Source organism: Drosophila mauritiana, chromosome 3R (assembly GCF_004382145.1).
Source record: "Drosophila mauritiana strain mau12 chromosome 3R, ASM438214v1, whole genome shotgun sequence".
NCBI classification, from domain to species: Eukaryota; Metazoa; Arthropoda; class Insecta; order Diptera; family Drosophilidae; genus Drosophila; species Drosophila mauritiana.
The window spans coordinates 9,376,413-9,400,863 of record NC_046670.1 but is presented as its reverse complement, the minus strand read 5'-3'; the positions used below and the strand labels follow the sequence as shown (position 1 = coordinate 9,400,863).

At 42.5% G+C, this 24,451-nt stretch overlaps 5 protein-coding genes across 6 annotated transcripts; all 5 read left to right on the top strand.

Annotated features, from left to right (window-relative positions):
• Positions 1 to 7,722: 7,722 nt before the first annotated feature.
• LOC117145295 (salivary glue protein Sgs-5) lies at positions 7,723 to 8,375 on the top strand. Its single transcript, XM_033310886.1, has 4 exons — positions 7,723 to 7,759; positions 7,829 to 7,975; positions 8,040 to 8,228; positions 8,286 to 8,375. The coding sequence occupies exons 1-4, from the start codon at positions 7,723 to 7,725 to the stop codon at positions 8,309 to 8,311; spliced, it is 399 nt and encodes a 132-aa protein (XP_033166777.1). The 3' UTR covers positions 8,312 to 8,375.
• A 320-nt stretch (positions 8,376 to 8,695) lies between these two features.
• LOC117144361 (salivary glue protein Sgs-5) lies at positions 8,696 to 9,328 on the top strand. Its single transcript, XM_033309479.1, has 3 exons — positions 8,696 to 8,983; positions 9,040 to 9,228; positions 9,288 to 9,328. Exons 1-3 carry the CDS (start codon positions 8,704 to 8,706, stop codon positions 9,320 to 9,322), a joined length of 504 nt encoding a protein of 167 aa, XP_033165370.1. The 5' UTR covers positions 8,696 to 8,703; the 3' UTR covers positions 9,323 to 9,328.
• Positions 9,329 to 9,947: 619 nt separating this feature from the next.
• On the top strand, positions 9,948 to 10,282 carry LOC117145117 (keratin-associated protein 5-9). Its single transcript, XM_033310635.1, has 2 exons — positions 9,948 to 10,179; positions 10,236 to 10,282. Exon 1 carries the CDS (start codon positions 9,966 to 9,968, stop codon positions 10,164 to 10,166), a length of 201 nt encoding a protein of 66 aa, XP_033166526.1. The 5' UTR covers positions 9,948 to 9,965; the 3' UTR covers positions 10,167 to 10,179; positions 10,236 to 10,282.
• A 9,460-nt stretch (positions 10,283 to 19,742) lies between these two features.
• Positions 19,743 to 22,219, top strand: LOC117144773 (adenosine 3'-phospho 5'-phosphosulfate transporter 1). 2 transcript variants are annotated; one of them, XM_033310138.1, is made up of 5 exons: positions 19,743 to 19,961; positions 20,017 to 20,194; positions 20,256 to 21,309; positions 21,580 to 21,705; positions 21,787 to 22,219. In XM_033310138.1, exons 2-5 carry the CDS (start codon positions 20,151 to 20,153, stop codon positions 21,955 to 21,957), a joined length of 1,395 nt encoding a protein of 464 aa, XP_033166029.1. In that variant the 5' UTR covers positions 19,743 to 19,961; positions 20,017 to 20,150; the 3' UTR covers positions 21,958 to 22,219. The 2 variants fall into 2 exon arrangements, with proteins under 2 accessions (XP_033166029.1, XP_033166030.1); XM_033310139.1 differs by having other exon boundaries at positions 20,010 to 20,194.
• An 804-nt stretch (positions 22,220 to 23,023) lies between these two features.
• On the top strand, positions 23,024 to 24,100 carry LOC117144851. Its single transcript, XM_033310254.1, has 2 exons — positions 23,024 to 23,824; positions 23,896 to 24,100. The coding sequence occupies exons 1-2, from the start codon at positions 23,069 to 23,071 to the stop codon at positions 24,034 to 24,036; spliced, it is 897 nt and encodes a 298-aa protein (XP_033166145.1). The 5' UTR covers positions 23,024 to 23,068; the 3' UTR covers positions 24,037 to 24,100.
• Positions 24,101 to 24,451: the final 351 nt, after the last annotated feature.

The following is a 24,451-nucleotide window of genomic DNA, read 5'->3' as shown; positions in this document are numbered from 1 at the left end:
GATAGGGCCAATGTAGGCGTTCTGGCCTAAGTGATTAAAACGCCGCACAAGTGCAATTTGTCAAAGGATCCTGTTGGAATAACCCGACGGCATCGCCCGCCCGCTCCCGCAGTCCACAATTGTTCGCCTTTTTTCACGCTAAAGCAACTGAAAAACCACTTTGGCCAAATTGACAACAGGCGCTGATGTGCAGGGGGTTGTTGGCGGAAGTCCTGCCTGCTAACAGCATTTCGCCCAACAAATAACAGCCTTGACAGTCGCACCACCCCACCCCCACCACATTTCTCCAGCGACTCCCGCATGCGTTTAAGACCGCGAGTGCGAATTCTTCACTTCAATGCGCCATGTTCTGGCTTTTTGTTTGCTCTGAAATCCATTAAAAAATGCACAAAGTCGGGTAGTCAGGTAGCCCGGAGGCTGTCTCTATAAACAATGCAGTTGCCGCATAATGCCGCACAACAAGCCCCGCAAAAAGCACCGGTAGAAAATGTGGAAAAAAAATACTTGGAAATACAGGAAAAGAACAGCCCCCATTGCCTTTGGCTCTGGATCCACTTTTGTTGTCATTTCTTGCCCTGCGCTCCAGTAATTCATTTTTCCACGGACTCCATGTGACTGCGGCCTAGGCAATTGTTTTATGGCTGCACTATCTGGAAGCATTATGCTTTTTTAACTATATAGATCACATCGATAGGGAACAAGATTAAGTACCATAAATACGCATTCTTGTAGTTCCACTTTCTTGGTCCTATAGCTTAATTACAATCCATTAAACCTTTGAGGCATACTTACTATTGATATATGATTTGTATTACCATTCTTCGTTATTTTAAGATAATAATATATTTATATTGAATAAAGTGTATCTCAGACTTCATCGTTATCCTACAGATCGCATTTAAGGCCTTGGCTATTTAAAATGATGGTTCTTCGTGTCCGTTCTGTTAACAATACGTTATTGTTATTGCTTGCTTAACCGGAAATATTACGCATACGCCGCGTGTATTAGTTTTAATTAGCACACCGCTCGCAGTGCAGTAGGTTTCGACGCATTTTAGCCGAATGTTCCGAATGACTTCAATGGGTTTCTCGTGGACCAGCCGGCTTTTGACTGTCATCTGGCTGGGAGGCACATTCCTCAATTAATCAGCAGAAGGCACCCAGAAAAAGATGCGAGCGGTGGAAAAACACGGCTAACACAGCTTTTCACTTTGGCATATTGTGAGGCGACACGCCCCGACCAGTTGGTTAATGCTCCACCCGCCTTTTTTTTAGCCGGTATAACTCGTAACTGATTTGTGCTCTTTTTTCCACCGGCCTTGCTTAGATTTTGGCGGCGCACTGCAATGCGTCATGGTTGGGCTTCCATGTTCGGTCCTTTTTTATGCGGAACAGCAAGCAGGCAGCTTACTTTCATCAATGGTATTTTGCCATTTTTCAGCATTTTCGCTGACAGCTTGGCCCACAAAAAAAATAAAAAGTGGAAAAGAAAATCGCAGAGCAGGCGGTGGAAAAACGGCCAACAAATGCCGTAATATGTGCCGGCGGCCATGGCAAAAGAATTGGCCAAAACTGGTGCTCGGGAAATGGATTTGATTTATGTAGCTGCCGGGTGTGGGCGTGGTCCCGGTCCTGGGGACAGACGCCAGGTGAATGCTTTTTTGATAGACTCGAAATGGATACACGTTACAAGATGATAAAGCAGCAGCTCCAGGTACGGATGGAGCCCCTCCCACCTGCCCCCCCATCCGAATCTAGCCATCCGAGTGCGCCCACAAATTATTTAGGAAATCTGCCACTCATACAGAGCATTCCATATTCATTTGGCTGCTGGTTCGTTGACATGCCTAGCCAGATAAAAACATTTTTTCCATAGTATTTTTTATGCAGCTTCCACCAGCCAAACCCCCAACAAAAAAAAAATGTGCCTCTGTCCGTGGAGATATCTGGTTGGACGTTCTCAAATTTGAAACATTTTTTGTATGCTTGACGAACCAATAATAATTTGTATCGCACGGCTTTTAGTCATTTCTATGCCAACAGTTCGATCCCGACGGGGTGATCACTTAGAAAAAAGGATTTGGCAGCTTAGTATAAGGTACTAGCCTATATGGTGTATAAAATTTATATTACCACCGAAGATAAGTTAACTTTAGTTACTTTTGCTATTTGTGAAGCATGTTGACTATAACTGTATGAAGCAGATTAAATCTTTTGAATTCTAAACTTTATAAAATATTATACAAGCAAATTACAATTATTGGATTATGTTGTTAAGACTTCTTGCTGAAATTTTTATCCGTGCAGGACGAATGTCCTGGCACACGGGCTTATGACATGCAATTTTAATGGCATTTTCCGGATGCCACACTTTGTTTTTTCTGCGGTTTTTGATTACCAATTTCGTTTGATGTGTTTTAGTTTTTGGTCTATTTTAATTAACGAGCACAGCCCGAAACTGATCCGTGGGCTTTCCATACCAATGATTTGATGCAACATCTCCTGATATTTTCCCACTAATTACGCTTAGTGTGCTAATCCAATCGGACAGACTGCCCTCGATAGACACGCCGTTTGGATGAAAGGATGCGCTCAGGCATCAGACATCAGGCCAACCCCTTGCCCTGCATCCAGCACCCAACGCCCATCAAGTTGGTTACCTTAACCATCAAGTGGCCATTAAGAGCTTAAAACCCGACAAGGGCGGCCATAACCATTAGGAGCCAGCAGGTCTGCTGCTATATAATCATCGGCTTTTTGACGCTTCAGACGCGTGCCGATGTTGTTGCCATTACCGATGTTGTTTGCTGTCATCGGGCTTTGCGGACACGCCCACTTATTATATTGAAACAATCCACAATTTGTAGGGCTGCCGAGAGTTGCGGAGCGGAAAAACTCAAGTGGAAAATACCCAATCCGTACCCCGCCCCCCTCACATTTTCCCATCGCACACGCGCCCACGAGCGTGCGATAATTATGTTGTCATGCATTTGCGGCACGTGTTGGGCTGGGAACCAAAAGTATATTATAGTATGTACAGAGGGGTTCGAAGCTGCAGCCACAAGTATCCATATCCGTATCGACTTCCGCTTGCATAATTGCTACAAATATTTACCCAGATTTGGCTGCAACAAGAGGGTAAATATGCTTTCTGCCGGTTCAAGTGCCACTCGAATGAGGTACACTTGAATTAAAAAGTGGGATGTTTAAAGTAAAATCATATATAGATGTGTGTGAAACTCACCCCTAAAGATAGCAGGTTTTTTGGAAATATATTTATACTTATAGATACAATTCTTTGAAAAAAAATCCTGTCATTAAAAAACCTATAATTATACAATATGGGTGGTTAGATCACAATGTTCATTCTTTTTGTTTTTCCTTATTTTTTTCTTTTGGGTTTGTTTTTTTTCAGTGCACGCACCGTGAGAGCGCTAGAGTCTTTGGTAGTTCAAGAGCTCGCAGCCTCTTTCAGGTGAATAATCGCGACCTTTTCGTTCGCTCTTGTTGCCTGCTAATTGCACTAATGTGCGTAATTTATATGGAAGTGAGTGGCGTGCGAAAAGTTTTCGCCCTACCCTCGGATCTGGGATATTTATGGATCGGGCGCAAACATTTGGCCAGGCAATAATGCCGAAAGTGCCAAGCAGAGACTCGTAAATAGCGCCTCCCACAAGTCCCAATCCCCGGCCAAGATAGCCCCCATCTCCGTATCCAAGTCCTCCCCCCCAAATGTCGGATTTCGGATAAGGAGCATCCCCGTCCACCATGCCACCCCGATTCCCGCCTAATAGCAGGCAATGCCGCATTGGCCCCCGGGGAGCACACAATTTCAATAAATATTTCACTGCATTAGCCCCTTTCTGAGGGCTTGGCCAAATCCGGCCAGCGCGCAGCCTCAAATTGCTTTTTTGGTTCGGCAATAACGTGCATTAAATGTTTTGGCCATTATCATTTCTGGCCAACATCTCCATTAGCGAAAGCCAGCAGCGTTAGCCTATATGCTGACTCAGTCTGTAACTCAGGTGGTTGTTATGAGTTCGAATTTTAATTTATCAGAAATCAGTTTTATTGGAACAGAAAAAATAATATAATATTTAGAGAAACGATGACTACTATATGATAAAATTAAAAATTCATCACAAGTTGAACACTGAAACAATACAGATATGTTTAAGAATAGAAAATGCATTGAAATTCTTTTTAGAAAGCATCCCTATGCTTTTAGTCTAGGTGCAAGTTGCTAGATACCCTCTGAGCCGCAAATGTAGGAATTTTCGAGAAACAATGACAGTGGACGATAGACAACTGCAATTGTTGCACTCTTTTGCCTTTGCAGGCGGGCAAGAAGACGCATTGCGAATAGTTGCCTTTTGGCCAACAAAGAGCACCTTGATTGCCAACGAACACTACTCAACTGGGCTCAACTGAAACGGAGCGAACTTGGGGTAGAGCTTTCTTTCATTTACCGACAATAAATTTTCATTTTCTTGGTAAATCGTTCTGCAGTTGATTCCTATGTCCTGGATCCTGAGCCCTGACTCCTGAATCCCTGAGTCCTGATGCTGCAATATCCTTCCCTTGGCCGTCTCACATATGCCGCATTTTTGCACCACAACAATTCGGTTGGCACAGCTCATTGTCTTCTTCGGTTGTTCCCTCGTATGGTATGGTATATGGCCATGTCTATGGTATATGGTCTGGTTGCCGGCTCCCAACTCCGGCGGCAATTGCGATTGCTCACAAGTTATCCCAAGTGGAAATTGCTCGCTTTGCCAGCCGTTGTTGTTGGTGTCTGGGCTGGCAAATCGCAATAAAACAAAAGTGATTGTCAAGTGAATGCGTTTGTACTCCCACAACATACTATACGTATATATACATATACATGGATATTGCGGTCGGTATTCCCTCCTGGCCGTAATATGCAATTCATCATGTGCGCTCTGCTGCGTAATTCGGAGTGATTAAAATTGTTATTCATATGCACTTGATTGATGGATGCGAGGGTGTTATTATTGTAATCGACAGATTTGCGCTCGGATCGGCGGGCATGGTAATTGAAATGTGCTTATATTCCTGGGCCTGCCTTTTCGCCGGAGTCACGCTCATTTTTAAATGCTTTACAAACATAATTCCGTTTAAGAAGCAGTTCCTTCCGCCGCAAAGCCACACGCAATTTTCGACCAACACGCAGGTAGTTAATTAAGGGTGTGAACTGGTTGAGTTATGCGTGGACTTCTAGAGCCCCCATATATAAACATATATCCCCCGACTCGGCGAGGACGGCCAAATGGGCAGTAAATAATTCATTAGCGGCTTTTAACAATACATTTTTGTTGGCCACGCTAAATGACCTTTCCGGCCAGCCACTCTGCTATGCACGCAGAAAAAAATAATGATATAAAATAAAGTTGTTTATCTTATTTAGTAGTATTATCTAAAAGATAAAATAGTAGAAGATAAGATAGTAGAATAAAGAAATATGTTTGATCATTCAGATGCCTAAGAATATTATAGTTAGTTTGACACATTCTTACACCAATATTTTCTCAGTGTATACCAGCTACATGTATTTTTAGTTGGGCACTTATTTTAATGAAGCGGCAGCTAATTAGCTGCATCGGCTTTGACCTCTGAACCGCTGGCTTCATTAGAGCAGGAATTCGGCGCTTTGTATTTTTCTCGCATGGCCGCGATAAGAAATGCCGATAAGAGATTGCCTTACCACCTGCACATTACAACAAACAATGCTATATTATTGTTGTACTTCTTTTTTTACACATTTCGCAGCGGTTGGCAAATTAAAACGAAATAACTCTTCATCAGGAGGGGCCTTCCCCTCGCCAAACAAAAAAGCATGCACACACGTTAACCGAGGGCAGGAAATGTGCTATAATTGAAAAATGTGGTAACAAGACGCTCCACCATCGCATCGCCGCACCACCGCCGCACCACCGCCGCACCACCTGAGCCACCAGCGTGTCAGGCCTAATGAATGCCTCACTTTTTCCGTGTCTTTTGGCTTTTGCCCCGTTTTTGCATAACACGCGAGGAGTGAGTCAGGTTTTTGGTGGATATTTGCTCGGCGGGGTGATAAATGCTCATCAGGCTTTAAGGCTGCGCTGGCAATTAACTTTTACAATGTTGTTGAAACGTAATCAAGTTGTCAGCGGCAAAAAGCGGACTTGGCTCGCAAATTATACTCCTAATTACGCAAAACTTTTCTCGGCGCGGAAATTCCCTAGGCCACAAGCTGTCAGCAGTCTAAAGACAATACCGAAAAGCGGCCAAAAGCGGCGAAAAGCGGGTGGCTTCGGCGGGGAAAATCCACTCTCATTGGCTAATCCTGGGGGATCCATTCGACTAATGCCCTGCCGCAGTTTCCCCCTCCAAGTGCTCGATTCAAATGTCTCTCAGTTGTCATAACAAACTTGGGGACTTCCATCAGGCACTCGCTATAGAGTTATACAGAGAGAAATAAGTTGATCAAACGCTTTCAATTGGTTTCCTATTACAATCAATATTAACTCAGGGATATTTAAAAAAAAAACATTAGTTTTCTTTAAAAAATAGAATAGGCAATGAAGACCAATGCTAATATTTTAATAAGCTAAAGTTAATAAAAAGATGTCTTTTTATAATATGTCTAAATAATAAAGAAAGTCAAGGATAAATTAAAACTGATAAGTAACGAGTAAACTAGGCTTAAATTTATAAAATTTAAAATATTTTTTCCATGTATTTTTTATATTTTTGCCATATTATTTCTTTGAACAAAGCTGAAAGGCATTAGCTTCCCCCCAAAGTCTTGAATTACTGTTGCCGAGAATTGACAATAAGCGGCATAAATTTAAAATTTTATTTTTATCGCATTGCAATTTTCATCCAAGATTTTCCTCTTCGTATGCCATTTTGTGTGCGTTTTAAGCCACATTTAAGATACTTGGCTGGTATTATTGACTTGCGAGTTGATAAAGTGCCATAAATGTCACCCCATTAAAAGCGGGGAACAGTCGAGGCAAAGGTAAAATGTAAAGGTAAGTCAAAGGTAAAAATACGCGACGCTCCTGGGGGTTGTTGTTGTCCTGGTTGTCCTGGAAAAAATGGGGAGGGAGATAAATGCGGTTGCTTGCCAGGATAATGCGCCTCAACTCAATTGGGAATTTCAAAAGTAAAGTTGAATTTCATGTTCGGCTGCGGCAATTGTCACAGATGGTTTAATTGAAGTAATTACATACGAGACCCGTCAGGATTTGCCCCTCCACCGACACTTTTCACTTATTATTTTATTATATTATCATATACATATATATACATAGCTACTAAGCAGCATCATCATAATCCAGCCATTTGGGGTTTGGGCGGAAAAGGGTTAATTGAGTTGTTTGCCATTGTTTTATCTGCTTTTCCGGCACTTTGCCTTTCCGACTCCTCTAATGAGCTAATGACAACAGTGTGTAATTATTTACAGGAGAAAACCGGAAAGATGGAAACGTATTTATGCCACAACATTTTAAGTGGGTTTTTGTTGGTTTTTCGACTATTTTTTATGGGGCTGCCGTTAAGGGGTTTGAAAGCGGGTTAAACTGGTTACTGACCTATTAGGGATCGTTAAAGAAAGCTGCTTGAGTAGCTAAATTTAGTTCAACCAATTTGAACAGAATTTTCCAACGAATTACACAAATATTTGATCATCATATTATCAATAAATTCGTACGCAAAATGCATCTGGGCAAACAGTGGAACGTCTTCTTTTGCGGTGTATAAAAAGCTGTCCAGCAGCCGAAGTTTCAAGCAGTATCAGTAATTGCATCATCAATCCTCTAAGATGTTCAATATTATCCTTCTGGCAACACTCCTAGTGTCTACTGGCGCGAACACGCCTGGGCTCTCGAAGATTGTGTGTGCCGGGTCTTCCAGAACGGCTGTCTTCTGAGCGAGGAGAGCGATCGGCGGGAAAAGGCTGGAAAAGCCCGTAAGATGATATGCTAATCAAACACTTATATTTAGTTATAACTTATTTTTGTCATATTTTTCAGCTGTGGTTCCGGTCACCGAGCAGGTGTGCCAGAAGTTCATCAAGCGCAAGTGCTTCCTTGGATGGCCTGTGCTGGCCAAGTTCCCGATTCCCTCGCCATGCGGATGCAATGGCAAACAGGGCAGTCTGGAAATCAAGAAGTTTTTGAATCTGTGCGAACTGCAAAAGTACGCAGCTGAATGCAACAAACGTAAGTTGATGTTTGTATATAAATATAGTTAATATCATAAATAATTATATCTTTCAGCCTACATCAGCTACTCGAAGTGTTAAAAGATGACTTGCAATCGATGATGACTACCTCTTGTTAAAATAACGAATAAACATTTTAAAGCAGCAAACCTATTTGTAACATTTGTCTTAAGAGTTGATTGACTAAGCGCCTAAAACGGCGCATTATTTCCTGATTTTTTTTTTTAGTTTTTTAGAGTCTGTATTTAGGAACCTGCGTGATAAAGCTTTTTTTTTTTTGAGTGTAAAATTTACGGCTGTGTTTTTTGGCCAGTCAAGGTTATTTGCGTACGTTCTGCAAACATTTTACTTTCAGATGCACTAAGTCAATAAAAAGTGCTTTGCCACAACTGCTAAAACAGGGGAGTGTATTCAATATAAATAGCCAAATGAGGTATAATGGAGACAGTTATATTCATAGCCGCTCTTACGACATGTTCAATATTAAATTGCTGCTTTTGTTGTTGGCCCTTTCGTGGTTCCACCATGGACAAGCCGCCAGGACAACCGAGGAAATACCAGAATCAGAGCCTGAAACTGAGTCCGAAGTAGAGATCTCCACGGATTCTACACCAACAACGAGAGTCTCAAGTAAATGCAATATTTACTATAGGAACTACCAATGGGTTCTTCAGGATTGTGTCTGTCGTTGTTTCCAAAACGAATGCCTTATGCAAATCGAGAGCGATCAGCGCAAAAAGGAGGGTAGATCCCGTAAGTAAATAAACAAGTTAAGTAATAAGTAATTTATTTATAACTTGTAAATGCAGCGTTTGTGCCCGTTACGGAGGAACTCTGCCGTTCCTTCATCAGCAGAAAGTGTAGCGTGGGTTTCCCCGTGGTTGCTGAATTCCCCATTCCGGCTCCCTGTGGCTGCAATCGAAAGCCAGGATCAATTGCCACAGAGAGATTCTACAGTTTGTGCCACCTGCTGAAATTCTCAGCGGAGAACAGGAAACGTAAGTCCAAAGACTTGATTCCAAATCTTCTTTAATATATACATTTTGTATCCTTACAGCATTCCTGACTTATTCTTATTGTTGGCCCTTCTAAGTGAAAAGTTGGATCACGTTACTAACTTCTTTGTTTCTATTATTGTTTATTATTTATATGATTTATTCATTTAGCGGGAGATGGATTACAAATAATAAAGAAATATATGCAATGACATGCAAAAGTGTATATATCTTTGTCAACAATTATGCAATACATTTTTTGAATATAAAAATCTTTTTTAGACTGAGCTAATTAAAGGTTATTTAGCATATGTTTAAACATTAAAAAGCTTTCCATTTTTAAATGTTTTGTTTGAACATCAATTTTTCCATGTTTTTTAACACCTAAATTTATTTATTTTTTTGGTTTTGAATTTTAGCTTAAATATCATTATTTTACTTTATAAACACTGTTTTTTATGCAGTTAATACTATTTACAAATATTGAACAAATTTACAATGCACTTATAAACGCAGTACGAAGTGTTATCAACCTTGAATTGCCTATAAATTTAAAGAAAACATATATTATTGATAAATATTAAGCCATTCGTTTACTTAATCAGCAGTGATAGCCTAAAATAGCATAAAAGATCAACTGATCAAATAATGCCCTATTCCTAAGTTATATATAAAGAGTCGATCATCATTCCGCCTTGGCACAGTTTCAAGTGGACTTCGATTCTCTCCAGCCCGTTGCAATGTTCAATATAAAGTTAATCATCCTGGTTGCCCTGACCATATCCATGGTCCAGAGCTGTTCCGTTGAGGAGCCGGAAGAGGTCCAGTGCGGGTGTAGGTGTGGCAAGCCGCAGTGCCCCTCGTGCGGATCCCAATCCTGCGGATGTGGCTGCAAGCCCTGTCGATGTGCTTCCTCTTGCGGGTGTGGCTGCAAAGATTAATCCTGGACTCCAGGTAGGTCCTGGCACAAAAAAGGTGTAAAATATTTCATTAATATACCCAAATTCCAGGACCCCTTGACGACTTCACCATTAAAAAACCTTCGTTTTTCAAATTATTTGTTTTTACTTTTCATTAAAGTACTGCTACATTTTGCAAACTTTCATCTTTTCGCACTTTGTGCACTCGATTGTGAGGGGAGCGGTACAACGAGCAGACAATCATTTTCATTGCATTGATCACTTTTTTATTCATATTCGTTCACTCGTTGGCAAAGTAATTCCTTTGTTCTTTCCACCACGCTTTCTTGATTTCCCCAGTTCCCCGAGTTCCGAAATGGGAAAACAAAAGGAAAAGTAATCATATCGGGACCGCATTCGCCTGCCATTTCCCTCGGCTACATCCCGTTTGCACTTTTCTACGTGAATTGCTTCCTTTGTCCTTTTAAGCTGGAGTCCTGCAATATTTAATTTCATTTGAAGGATTCCAAAGCCAGGCTTGTCTTCGATTCGGAAGAGTAAAGAGGGATTGGGAATATATCTTCAATGTAACACACTTCGGTTCCAATTGGCGTTCTAGTATCCTTGCTCTAGTATCCTTGCTCTAGTATCCTTGAAATATGGATACAGACCCAAGTGGCGAGCCACAGGATGCCTGCGCCTAATAGCCGTAAAAGCCTTATCGAGTCATTTAGTATGAAAACAAGCAATTAAAATGATGAATATGCAATAAACGTGGATTGTGTATACGGACCCATTCGCTGGCGAACACAACCACTGCCTTTAAATAAAGGACAACACATACATTTTATATGCTAATGAGCGGCACACAAAAATAAAGGAGTCCACATTTTTTTTGGGAGTAAAATGAAAGGAATAAGGCGAGCATACATTTGCCTAATGAAAATAGCGCCATTAAAATGGGAAAAACAACTTTAGATACCGAAATTCGAAACACGGCGACGTCTGGCAATTAAAAGGATACGAATGGAACAAGCTCCTATCAACTACCCGCTGTGATGTGGAATACGTATGCATTCTATCTATATATATATATACATATATCCACATGATCACCTAGCAAATTAGAGATTAACACGCATGTGTCGTCCTTTTTGGGCAGTCCTTTTGACTTCTGGTTCATTGACCGCCGCCGTGGCAATAAAACTAAATGTATCTGAAAACTTGGCGGCCGGTTTTATAACTTAACGAATTAGAGCAATTTGAGAAGAACTATAAAAACGTCCGGAAAACCGCAGTGGTATGTTGAAAATGTTTGGTGAAAAATTTCCAGTGGCGCGTGCCGTTTCAGCCAGGTAAGGTGGGCCAAAACCAAGGGGTGTGTTTAATAGGCCACAACGGACATTAGAACGCGAAAGGGAGGATCCATATCAGTGGGAAATTAAGTGCATTTCGAGGACTTAAAAATTGGAAATTAGTTGGGGGAGGGGGAGAATAGGGCGAATGACGGGACACACCCGTGCCAGCTCATAATTGCTGTATTGCTGCATCTTGTGCTATGCAAACATATTAATTAATTCGAGGCCTATGCGCCTGTCAGTTGTCAGTTGTTGGTTGTTGTTTGTGCATCGCATCTTGGCCCAAACCGATGCAGCGCGGGTCAAGTCGGGTCGGGTCAACAACTTAATTATAGTGTTTAGTGTGTGTGTGTGTTTTGCATTTCAGCGTCCAATTTATTATTTGTTTCTCCAATTGCTTGACCCGCCACGCCCCGCACTAATTTGATAATTGCATAGTTGCAATTGCGTGTGTGCGTGTGCATTTGCGGTCGACGGCTCATAAGCCCGTCTGATGGGTTAATTGGCCTTTAATTTGTTGCAAATTTACCGCGGGCCCAATACGCCACATAGTGTCCAACACAATGTTCGAATTATATTTACAGCTGTACCCTGGACTCTCGATGAAATATTGTGATTTAGGTGCAGTGTTTTAAATGTGATTTGCATTAGCGAAAGAGTTTGGCACTCAATCCCTTTGCCGGAAATTAGTCGCACCCGAAACTGGGTAAGCCAAATAAAATGGCTGAGTGACAAGTGGCTAAACGAAATTGATTGATGAGACAGCCGCAAAATCGAGCTAAAACTTTGACATTGGATCTCCGGGCGGAGATAGCTGGCAGGATGCGGGATTTCAATCTCGGCAGCGCACTGCGGATCCTTATCACGAGTCCTTTTCGGCACGAGTCGTACAAATATTGTGACAGAAAAAGGGGTCGGTCACGAATGTAAATGTATTGACATTAATGTAGCAATTGTCAAAGGATTTATTAACCGTCCTGCGAGCGAGGGGAGTGGAATCGGAATCGGAATCGAGGGGTGCGGACCGACTGTTGTGTTGGCCCTAAGTGCTATCAATCATTTGATTGATATTAATGAGCTGAAATTTGCATTATTCCGATGAGGATCACATGTTTTAGTCGACACTGACTTTTGGAAGCGAGTGTTTGCCAAATGTTTGCATATATTCCGTGCCTAATTAAATTTACCGAGCACGATTTTGCATTAGCGCTGGCAAAATTCAATTCAATTGGATATGTATTTTGCAATCAGATTTCATTACTCCGGCTGGCAGCAGGCAAATAAATTATACCAAACACACACTCGCCGCAGAAAACCATACTCCAAAATATCGAAGGCAGTCGAAGGGAAAAGAAAAACTCAAATGTAACAAGAAGATCAACCAGAAAGCCACTGGAATACAAATTACCAACCCACGGAAAGCCCGACATCACCGCCCACATCCTGGATCCTGGATGCTGGATCCTGAATCCTGAATCCTAAATATATAAACAAATATAGACATACTCACTTACCCAGCCATATAAATGCACAGTTTGTGATGCATATAAAAAGCGGAAAGCAAATTTGAATTTTTAAATTAGTTTTGTTAACTTTGGCCATTGTTGTTGTTGTTGTTGTTGCTGTTCTGGCTGTTGTTGCTCCAGAGCCTGGAAATGTTTAACGACTCGTAAGGAAATTGCAAAGTAAAATGTCTTCAGGAATTTCACATTTTCCGTATACGTAATAAAAAAGCCAAAGGAAGCGGGCAACAAATGCGGCAAGGAAAAACCACAAGATGGCGTTGAGCGGGCGGAAGGAAGGCTGGGCTCGTTGGTTGGATGGGCGCCTTGCTGGGTGGGGGTGGCTGTTTCGGCAAGTTGGGGGTGGTTCCCGGGTCTGAAAATGGCGAATTAAATTTGAAATTGCGGTCGGTTGTCGGGGGGGAATGGAGGATGCCCACGGAGTGGGAGAAAAGGAAAATGTCACAGCAAGTTGAGGTAAAAGTTGCGTCTGGCATTGCTTTTGTTGTGTAAAATATGGAAAAATGTCTCCTCGCCGGATAATGCTGTGCGGTAAGGTATGCGACTGCTGCTTATGCATACCAAATGTGTGTGACGGCCTTCTACCTTTCCCCCTTTCCATTCCACCGCCCCCACATGCTGCCACGCCCACCGCTAGAAGCGCATCTGAAGCGGCAGCAAGTTTATTTGTTTTGTCATTCGCTGCACGCAGCCCGGAGACCAGTTGATGGCTCGGAAAATAAGCTCAGGGCTTTCCCTAGAATTATCCAACCATTTTGAGGTGCCCATCTTCGCAGCTCAGCTCATTTGAAATGCAAAGCAGCACTTTGCAAAAAAAATACAAAATTAAATTGTGTCATTGCCTAAACATCTAGGGGGTAAAAGCCACTGATAATTTATATTTAATGTAAATAAATCTTAAGCTTATAATAAATAGAATTATAATAGTCCAACCTCCAAGTAAAAAGTATTAGCTCAATATATTAATTATTAATTAATTAATTATTATAAATATCATAAATAATATTGTTCAGAGCTTGCTCTTCTTAGGCTATTTTAAAAATAAATAAATTATACATTATATAAACAAATCAATAAATTTCTACCATAAGAGACCAGTTATTGGTAAGATAATTTACATTTTAAAATAATCACTATCCTAACTATAGGAATTCTTTATATAACCATTCAAGTTAACATTAATTATCTTTTCAATCAGTACAAGATCGATCCAAGCAGCCTCTTTTGTCATATTTGCATCGTATCTTGTGAATTCCAAGAAATAAAAATTAAATGCTGACCAATCTGTACAAAAAAGGACCCGTAAATACACACCCATCGAAAAAAAAACCACACACATGACGAACACCACAAAGTCGGCGCAGACAGCAAAAGAAATAAACACGACAAATCGCAAAAAAAGGACTTTGTGCAATTTATTTTGCCAAGTAAAATTACTTGTCGCCTGGAGGGATGGATATGTTGTGGCATGGCGGGGCAGGGTATCCTTGCAAGTAGAGCTATGTGGGGAAACATGTGGATGGGTGGACGCTCCAATTTGGACAAACAACAACAAAGGCGGTGGCACACTCAAAGTGAACGCCATGTCACGGAAAATATTAAAATTAGCTTTAACATGTCTTCGTTTGTGTGCAGTGCAGTGGCTCACATTTTGCCTTTGGTGCGAAATGTTGCAATCAAAAATTGGCTGACGACCCTCCCCCTCCGCCCACTCGAAAAAGATGAAAGGCGAAGGACTAGATTGGAGCGGGCTAGCTAGCACAAGTAAAAGCCGGAAAACTTTTGATGCTGTTTGCTACTTTTCACATCATTTCCCTGTCAGCAACGTCCTGACCGCAATGTGCTCCTTTTCATTTAAACTTTTTTGTCTTCGCCAGCGCCGCTTTTGATTTCAGGACGGGTCGAGGACATGGACACTTTTCCATTTCTCTCGGTTTGTCAGTCAATTTCTGCAGATTCCAGCTGATAAAAACTCTGTGATTGGCTCTCGGCTTTGGCAAGCAAATTATCATAGTCCTGCACAGAGAAAAACAAGGCTGCCTTACAGGTACTTTAGCTGATTAAAAATATGGCAATAATTAAATTTAGTTAACAGCTTAAGCCATGTATGATTAAATTTAATAGATGCAAATTATCAATTTATTAAGTATATGCTATGACTTAAGACATTTACCAAATAAATGAAAAGTCCAGAAATATGACTTGCTGAATCTGATTTGAATTTGTTATTTTTAATTTATTATTTTTTGTTATTTTGAATGACAATCCAATCTCTCTGTGCCTTATTTATGACTTCTGGAAGGACAACTTCTTAAGTATTCCCCAGCAAGTTTCCCATCTCGAGCTGCGGCTGCTGCTTTGCATATAAATGTGCAAGGTTAAAACTAATTAAATGTGCCAAGTAGGCGACTTGTTCTTGTTGCTCAGTCGCTCGGACTGTATTTTTCATTCCATTTCGCAGTGGCACAGATTCAGATTGGGGCGACGGCTTGACAAATGGATGTGGGTGTCAAAGAGCTTTGATAAGTTGCCGGCAATGGCTGCTCTAAACAAATGGCGCCATCAATTTCGAGGTGTGGCCTGTCCCGAGTTGGCGTGGCCCTTCAGCTCGAGGAAAAGGCCGGGAAAAGCGCGGGGAAAAGTGTACAAGCTAATTTTCATGCTCGGCACGCGCACAAATGCCACCAGGAGGTGGTTGATTCACTTGGTTGGCTGGGCTGACTAGGTGACTGGCTGGCTAGCTAGCTAGCTGACTGTGGGACTGTCTGACTGGCATATTAGAGTAATTAAATGGCAAACGCAAACTTAATTGGAACGACTGTCGCTGGCTGAGGGCGAGGGAGTCGGCAGTAAAATAAAAAAAGGACCCCATAAAACTTAACTTGAACGACGACCATTTTGCGGGCATTACCCAACATCGCATCGCATTGAAGTGCGTGCCTATTTATTTAACAAATTAGCATAATTGTTCACAAAATAAAATTCAACTTAAGTACAAATGATGGCCGGCGCTGTTAATTAACATGTGGGTGCAGGCAGGACATCCGAAATGTTGGCGGGGAGGGGCGGAGTCAACCTTATCCCGCAGCGCAAATTAGTTGTGTACGCCAATGCTAATTGCGAAATGGCATGTCCTTCGGCAATGAAAAAAGCTCCCGTTATGGTTGGGAAATATATGAAAATTGTTTTGACTTTAGATAAGCGAGAAAGTCGACTGCGCGTCGGGTTTTTCAACTGGGCTGGGCCCCGAGCATGCCGTGATAGGGACGAAACAAGGACAATCAAATTTATGACCTGCAGTTGAAGATGGGACTTAAGCGCCACTTGTCGAGTTTAATTACCATTCTGCAGCACTTGCGCAAAAGCCTCAGCTTGCCTTGGGTCTTGCAGCTAGCTATCAACTGGGTCAGGACAGCTGGTCGAGTGCGAGATCGCATCTTCATCATCATCGTCACCCAACCCCTTTCGCAATTGTATCCAACTGAAGCATCTGAATCTGACTCCGACTGTGCGGCTTTGTGTGTGTCCATCTGCGATAAGCTTTGTCGCCAGTTTGCTGACAACACGCAATGACAACTTGCCAGAGCTACCTATGAAGTAGTTCCTCCCCTGTTTTGTCCGATTTTCAAGCCGGAGATACAGCCACATCCACATCCACACCCGTGCAGTCGTGTGTGTTTGTTCAAAGGCAATTTCGAGCGGCACACACAATGGCAAGTGCCATCGTCCTCGTCATTATTGTCAGTGTCATTGTCCAGGCATCGCCTTCTTGGCCCCTCGTCCTTTCCAGTCCTTTAGTCCCTCTATTTTCGTCCATTTCGTCCTTCTCGGCCTTTGTTTAAAGTGTTGGCCGTCGCACCATTGTCCTGTCCTCGTTGGTGGCATTGGAAAGCCAGTGTTGCTGTTGCGACGCTTATCGCGCAAACAATTTAACAAATGGCTCAAATTATTGGCTAATATTATTGAGCTCGATAAAAAGGCATCGGAGTCCACTAACATTATTGCCCCAATCGAAAAACGATGTTGTTGTACAATATAGAATTCAGATATTGTTAATTGTTAAGAAAGCGAAAGGCAACCATGCTTTAAGGCCATGCAAATATTCCGCATAAATGATCATCAATATAAAGTAATATTAAGTAATAATTTTATTATTAGAAAATTCGTATTATATTAAAGAGGCGAAGAAGGCATAAAACCGAACCACTTTGCAGTATTCAAATGTTAAAAAATTGCACGAATTAAAAGATTTCAATAGTTACAATAAGTTGATTTATTTATTTTCCCTTTGGACTTCTCTGATGTTTATTATCCTCTTCCAGAACCCGGTTGTAAACTTCGGTGAGCTTTTCGAGCTTTTACAGCCACTGCGTATACGCGATGAAGGCTGAAGGGTAGCAGCCACCAACACCACCCTTTACATACAAGCATGTTTACGCTCATGTGTGTGCGTTGAGCTCCCGCACACTGATTCCATTAGACGCACACATGGGCAGCTGTGCGTGAAACATTCCAAATTATGCTGACATACTAATGCTCTTGCACAGGATTATGCTCCCCTGGTACGAAATCTACCACGAAAGAATGTGTACGAGTATGTGACGGACGTATACACGTGTCGCCTGAGTACACACACTGAAATCTGTCGAGTGTGCGAGATGCTGCCACTCTCACAAGGGCGAAATCAAAGACACAGGACCGCGATTTCGTGTGTGTGCACGTGTGTCCGTGTGTGTGTGAGACGCGACCTTGAGCAGGAGTAGCGCACTTAATGCAGCCGCAAGAGCAACCCCTAAATTGCCAGCAGCAAACAGTGGCGTTCACAATAATAAAATCACAGCAAGGAACAACATTTACTTATTAAATTATAATAATTATCTTCTTTAAAAATAATAAGGATTTTAAACTTAACTAATAAGAATTCACTGAAAGGAGCCAAAAAGTATGCTATGATGATAAAGTCCCGTAAGGGTAGAAAGCTATAATTTGAAATGTGCTGTCCCCCAAATTGTATACCCCACTTTATCATTCCTTTTTAACACCACAATTAGTATTTAAATATGAAAATTAATAACTTGTGCTACATTTCTAGCCGCAACTGTGACTTAAACCCACCGGGGTGGGTGCATCAATGTAAAGACGTAGTAATGCCGCTCCGGCTGGCCGTTCTGTTCGCCTGGTGCACTAAGGTTGCTCCTAGTTACGACGTAACTGTTAACCGGTTTGGCCCGTCGGCAGCGCTGCTTTCGCATGTTACCGTTATGTAATAGCCTCGACAATGGTAACGTGAAAGAACCCAGCCCACTCGGTGGGTGGGCCAGCGGGGCAGGCCGTACGCTTTACTCCGCCCCGTAGATCACGCCCTAGTGGGCGACATGCGCAATAGCATCGAGTGGCGTTGGGTTGCCCACTGCGATTCCTGGTCGCCTGGTAATCCTTGGGCGTTACCTTAAGAAGGGTTAAACCGCTGATGGACACGTGTCTGTCGAGTTGAAAGTGCTGCCGCTGCTGCTGCTGCTGAGGTTCTTGGCCGCGTTCTTGGCAAAAATCACAAAGAGCCAGTCCGGCGGTGCGGCACTCGTTTTGGGCGCCACCCAGTGCCCGTACTCGCTAATTGAAACGCTCCGCGGGACTCGGAGGTTGCCGGTGCCTGTGACCCACCCACTTGGGCGGGCAAAATCGCGACCTGCCATCCACAGGGGCGTAGTCCGTGCCATCGTGTTCCTATGCCAGTGGTTGTCAGTGTTGCATAAGTTCTGGCTGGAAAGTAGACAGATGAACTAAATTAGATTACTTTTTTAATATTGTATGTACATTTTTAAAAGAGAAAACTTTAAATTAAACAAATTTTTTATTGAAATTTCTCAAAATATTTATTCATGTAAAATTGCTTTGATTTTAAGTACACCTGCTAATGGTTCAAGTTTTGGCTTTTGTTTTAGTTTATTAAATAGCCAAATCATCAGCACTAGGGGTTGCATAGCCATCGAAACCCACCCCTAAAGCAAGGAATGGCAATGTCAAGCGACACACCCCTCGCGCACGCACAGACACACGCACACATGGACAAGCAACGAGTCCTTTCGATTTCATTACGTTCGTTATGTGAGGGGTGTCCTCTGAATCACACATTCCACACTCGTCCTGAAATTGCTGAGCGCCTGGTATTAGACCTCAAGCGGAATTTCCTTTCGTTTGATTGTAAGTTGTGGGAACGCGCAACAGCATGCGTGATGAATTTCAATTATTAAAATCTTAATATCTGGGTAAAAAATTCAGAAACTAAATAATTGTAATTTGTATAATTGTAAGAATATTGATTAAGCCTAAGAGCTTTGTAATATTAAAACTTCAAATTAATAAAGGCGTAAGGTTTCTTAATGTTAATTTACAGTTTTATTATTATTATTTATTTTAAAAACTACATACCAAGAAAACAGCCATAATAAAGTATATAACGATAGTTATAACCAAATATTAATAATTTAGGATTTTCCAATTGGTTTTGAACAAAAGTACATCAGCTTAATAATATGCAAAAAGGAATTCTTAAATATAAAGCAACAAATCAATTCGAGGAGGTTTTTTAAATATTAATAAAATATTTTCAAATCCTTTTCATACAAAGAACAGCTGACAAAAAACTGACCAAAACTTTACGGTAAATAATTCAAAAGATTAGGGAATACCCCAAATGGTATTTACATTTAGACCGTGTGGTATTTTCTATCGTTATCGGCGCGGTCATACTGGTAACGTATTGGTTACCATTATAAAATATTTGGCAATTTTGTTGTGCGCGCTGGCAGCCAAATAGCTGCAGAATGTTTGAGCAGCTGGCCTGAGAGCTAGTGCCGGCTGCCCGAGCCCAGTACCCCGGACGTCCAGAACACCTTGAAGCTCCAAACGCACCGCACGCACATCTGGCAGCCGATTGTAAACAAACTCGGGATATGGTAATTAGATGATGCCGATTTGGAGTGTGCGAATCATGCAAAAACTAGTTTTCAGAGCCGCGCCGGTTGTTGAACTCTTGACACTTGACTGGGAATAGATTACCGCCCGCGGGTTCAATAGGAATCGGAGAATCGGTCGAGTCAGCGGCACCGGGCATTCAATCCGAGAGAGCCAACGAAACGCGCCACATGTACGCCTATAAGATGGGTCGGGTTCCAGAGCTTGTTATATGGTGAGAACCCAACGAAGTTGCAAATCAAATTAAACTAATTCCGTGCTTAAAATCTGAACAGCTCCTTCATTGTGGTCAGCCTGCTGGTCATACACTTCTTCTCGGATCTGCTGAGAGCCTCCCTAGGCGGCTACTACAACCAGGATGTTACACTTTCCCAGCTGGTAGAGTCGCAGAGCTCGGACTACGCATGGTTCCTTAAGCTGCTGGTCAATTGCTTTGGTTATAGCTGCGTCTTTGTGCCGGGTTTCTTGATCTACAAATATGTCGGCAGGATTAACTATCTGGAAAGGGGCAACAAGACGTTCCTGCACAAGGCTATCAATATGTGTATCACGGGTAACTCGGGATACGATCAGTTGGATGCAGGGAGCAGCACCGCGGATAAGGATCGTCCGGCAGCCTCTACGGCACCCAAGCGAACGAGTTCCCAGGAAGCCGTGCAGCTATTATGGTGCTTTGGCGGCCTGATGATCTCCTATCTTACCTGGGGTGTGCTGCAGGAGAAGATAATGACGCAAAACTATCTCAACTTCACTGGAGAAAGTGCCAAGTTTAAGGACTCTCAGTTCCTAGTGTTTTCCAATCGTCTGCTGGCCTTTCTCGTTGCGCTGGCCTATCTACAATGGCAGCCCTCACCTGTGCGTCACCGTGCACCTCTGTACAAATACTCCTATGCCTCCTTCTCGAATATAATGAGCGCATGGTTCCAGTACGAGGCCCTGAAGTTTGTCAACTTTCCCACCCAGGTGCTGGCCAAGTCCTGCAAGATTATACCCGTGATGTTGATGGGCAAAATCATGTCTAAGGCAAAGTACGAGAGTTACGAGTATGTGACGGCCCTGCTCATATCGTTGGGCATGATCTTCTTCATGAGCGGTTCCTCGGACAGCAGCAAGGCCAGCGGAGTGACCACGCTCACGGGCATCTTTCTGCTCTCCATGTACATGGTCTTCGACAGCTTTACTGCCAATTGGCAGGGATCGCTCTTCAAGGGCTACGGCATGACTCCGTTGCAGATGATGTGCGGCGTCAACCTGTTTTCCTCCATCTTCACTGGAGCCTCGCTGTCTATGCAGGGAGGATTCATGGACTCCTTGGCATTTGCTACAGAGGTAAATATATAAAAAGATATCTGTGAAAAAACGGATCAAGATCCGCTCTCAATTGATGGTGATATCCAAATACTTTAATCAAAATAGCGTAGCATGTTCTGAAATTTAAAGAATATTGGATTTGCTTGTTTCTTGTGGTTTGCATAAACCAAAATTTCAATTTTTTTTTTTGAATAACAAGTGATTTTAAAAAGTAAACGTTATTTCAAGTAGTATATGTAAGACACCAGATGGTACTATTTCATCTATCTTTTTTGTGTTTTTCTCCAGCATCCTAAGTTTGTGTTTGATATGGTTGTGCTTTCCGTTTGCTCAGCGGTCGGCCAATTGTTTATCTATCACACAATTGATGTCTTCGGCCCAGTTGTGTTTACGATAATAATGACACTGCGTCAGGTGAGTTATTTTGAGAGTGTGGAATGGGGGTTTGTTTAATCAACTGCCTGCTTACGAGAAATTTCATTCTGCTTCCCACAGGCGGTGGCCATCATGCTCTCCTGCTTCATCTACCAGCACAGCATATCGCTGTTGGGCATCTTCGGTGTTCTGATCGTTTTCGTGGCCATCTTCCTGAGGGTCTACTGCACCCAGCGATTGAGGGCCATTCGGAAGCGGGCCGAGGCCAACAAACCCAAAATGGCTGTCTAACTAGGGGCGTAGACTCCCTTCGAATACAACGCACAGACTTCCTAGCTCAGCCTTTTATTGTGCTCATAGTAACCCATGGCAGATGCCACTTCCAAAGCCCAAACAGAGGCTGCTCGGACTCTCCAAGAATTGTACAGTTTTGTTTTCATAGTTCTAAGTTGAATGTATACTTGTATCCTAATCATAAGCGTAGACGACTAGTGAATGTGCTTAAATAAACATTTTATACGTATGCTGCAATGATAACAGTTTTCAAAAGAAATTAGATATTTGGTTTTTTGTTTAACTTATAGTCCCACTGTATTGAATGAAATCTGTAGCTATCCATTTCTGAGAATTCAGTTTAATAGAAACCGTGTTTGGTAAATTGATTAACCAAAAACAACTTCACTAAACGGGCTAAAATTTGTAAAAAGATTTCAAATCTTCGAAAATAGATAAGATGATTCATATTATAATTATTACTCTGAAGGTATACCCATTTAATAAGGCTTATTTAGGCAGCATTTTTTATCAGATATTAATAGTAGTGCAGAGCGTCATAAATTGGGTTGCCGTTGGCGAAAAAAATTGATTAATGTGAGAAGCATCCGTGCATCCCCCAAACCTAATTAGCTTGGCTCCCATATTAGCGATACTTGGTGCAGTCGGTAAACTCGACATTGACCCACTTACGGGTTACATTTTTGGCAGAAACGTGGTTTTGGCCAAAACAGCAATGGGTGAGAGCTTCCATCGCTTGGTTCAGGTCAATGCACATGAGTCGCCGAGTGTAACATGTTTTTACTTGGCTATTGTTGTGCCATGTGGGCGATTATACTGATGATGATGATGATGAGGTTGATGATGCCGGTGGCTTGGGTGGGCGGCCTGAATTACCATATCAAAACAATGCCCTGGAAAAATTGAGCCAATAAAAAAGGGCATTATGCAATATCGCCGGTGTCTGACTGCCTTCTAAGGGAATAGCAGCCAATTTGCCAAATTCGAGTTGGTTTTTTCGCGCACGGGCAAGGTGATAAGTTGGGGCGTACTCCGCATTAGAGGAATAGTTTGTGCCCATCCCGCCGAGCGTGCAGAAGTCTTTCAGCAATAGAATCGCGTTTTCAACATGAAACTGTTCCTTCTACTCCTTCTGGGAGCCTTGGGCTATTCGTTGGCCTATCCGCGCACCTATAGTTACGAGTATCCCCGCCGAAGGGCCTACTCCACATCGTATTCCGGAAATTCGTATAGCTCCTCCTTGGCTAGTCGGAAGGCCAGGGAAGAAAGTACCACCAGCAAATCGGACAAGGAGAATGCCAAGTTTGCCGGCGCTTCCAATCAGGAATTGGATGAGTCTGGTGACGAACGCACACTGCTGCTCAAAAAGAAGCTCAAGAGGTTGGCCAGGCCCTACCTAGGAGGTTATGGCGGATATGGTGGATACGGCGGATATGGAGGATACGGCGGTGGTCCCTGCTCCCCGTTTGGTCGCGATGCTCGTGGTGGTCAGAATCAGAAGGATCCCGCTGAACAGGGTCGCTTTCTTTTCGACGTGAATGTGGTGAAAGTCTATCCCGGCGGATGTCGCGGCTATGGAGGAGGTGGTTTGGGTGGAGGTCTTCTGTCGGATCCTCTCCCACCTGTACAACCCATTCCAGTGCCAGTGCGTCCGTACGCTCCATTTGCCACCTGGCTGTCGCTCTTTGCTCCGGGAATTCTGAACTCGGCCGTGGTGCCTGGTGTTCCAGTCAGAGATCCTCTGAGAGATCAAGTTCGTCCTGGTGATGCGCAGAGCGATCCCGAAGTGGATCCCAACTATGCGGCACCTCCGCCAGTAAGGCGACCTGTTCCGAATCGCGTGTACTACGATTCTGCGGGAGCGGTAAGTTCATTAACCTTAATATATTGCGAATCTTATATTTTTATTTATTTTTAATATTTTTTATATGCCAGCCTCCTGTGACACCTGCTCAACTAGTTGGAGGTGTGGCCACCACAGTGAACGGAATCATTCAGCAGTTGACTGGACAAGTGCAGCCAGTTTACCAAACGGGAGGCTATCGGTCAAGGGATCAACGAAGCAGCTACGGATAAGCTACTATATATTTGTATGCAGCGATATGTACATTTTTAGTGTAAATAGTTTTAAGTTATAATAGTAGCGATTTTATGTACGAAAAACGTTTACAATTATTTAACGAAGATTCCTCTCAAATAAAAAAACGAAAGTGTTTGTAATTATATATTGGTTTCTTTTAATGTTCAGCGTAGCGGTAGGTAAAGTCTTCTACAAAAATCATAAACAAAAATAGCTTGGTATCCGTGTATATTTAACCTCCCAGCAAGATAAACCCAAGGAATTCCCAGATAATTTCGAGACGATGGATTAGTCAGGCTTGCGCATAAATCTTGGATCTTTGGCCATTAAATTTATGCACGTCGCGTCTGCTTCATAAAAATCAGTGTGAGAATAACCACAAAGGCAGCGCCAAGGACAATATTTCCAACA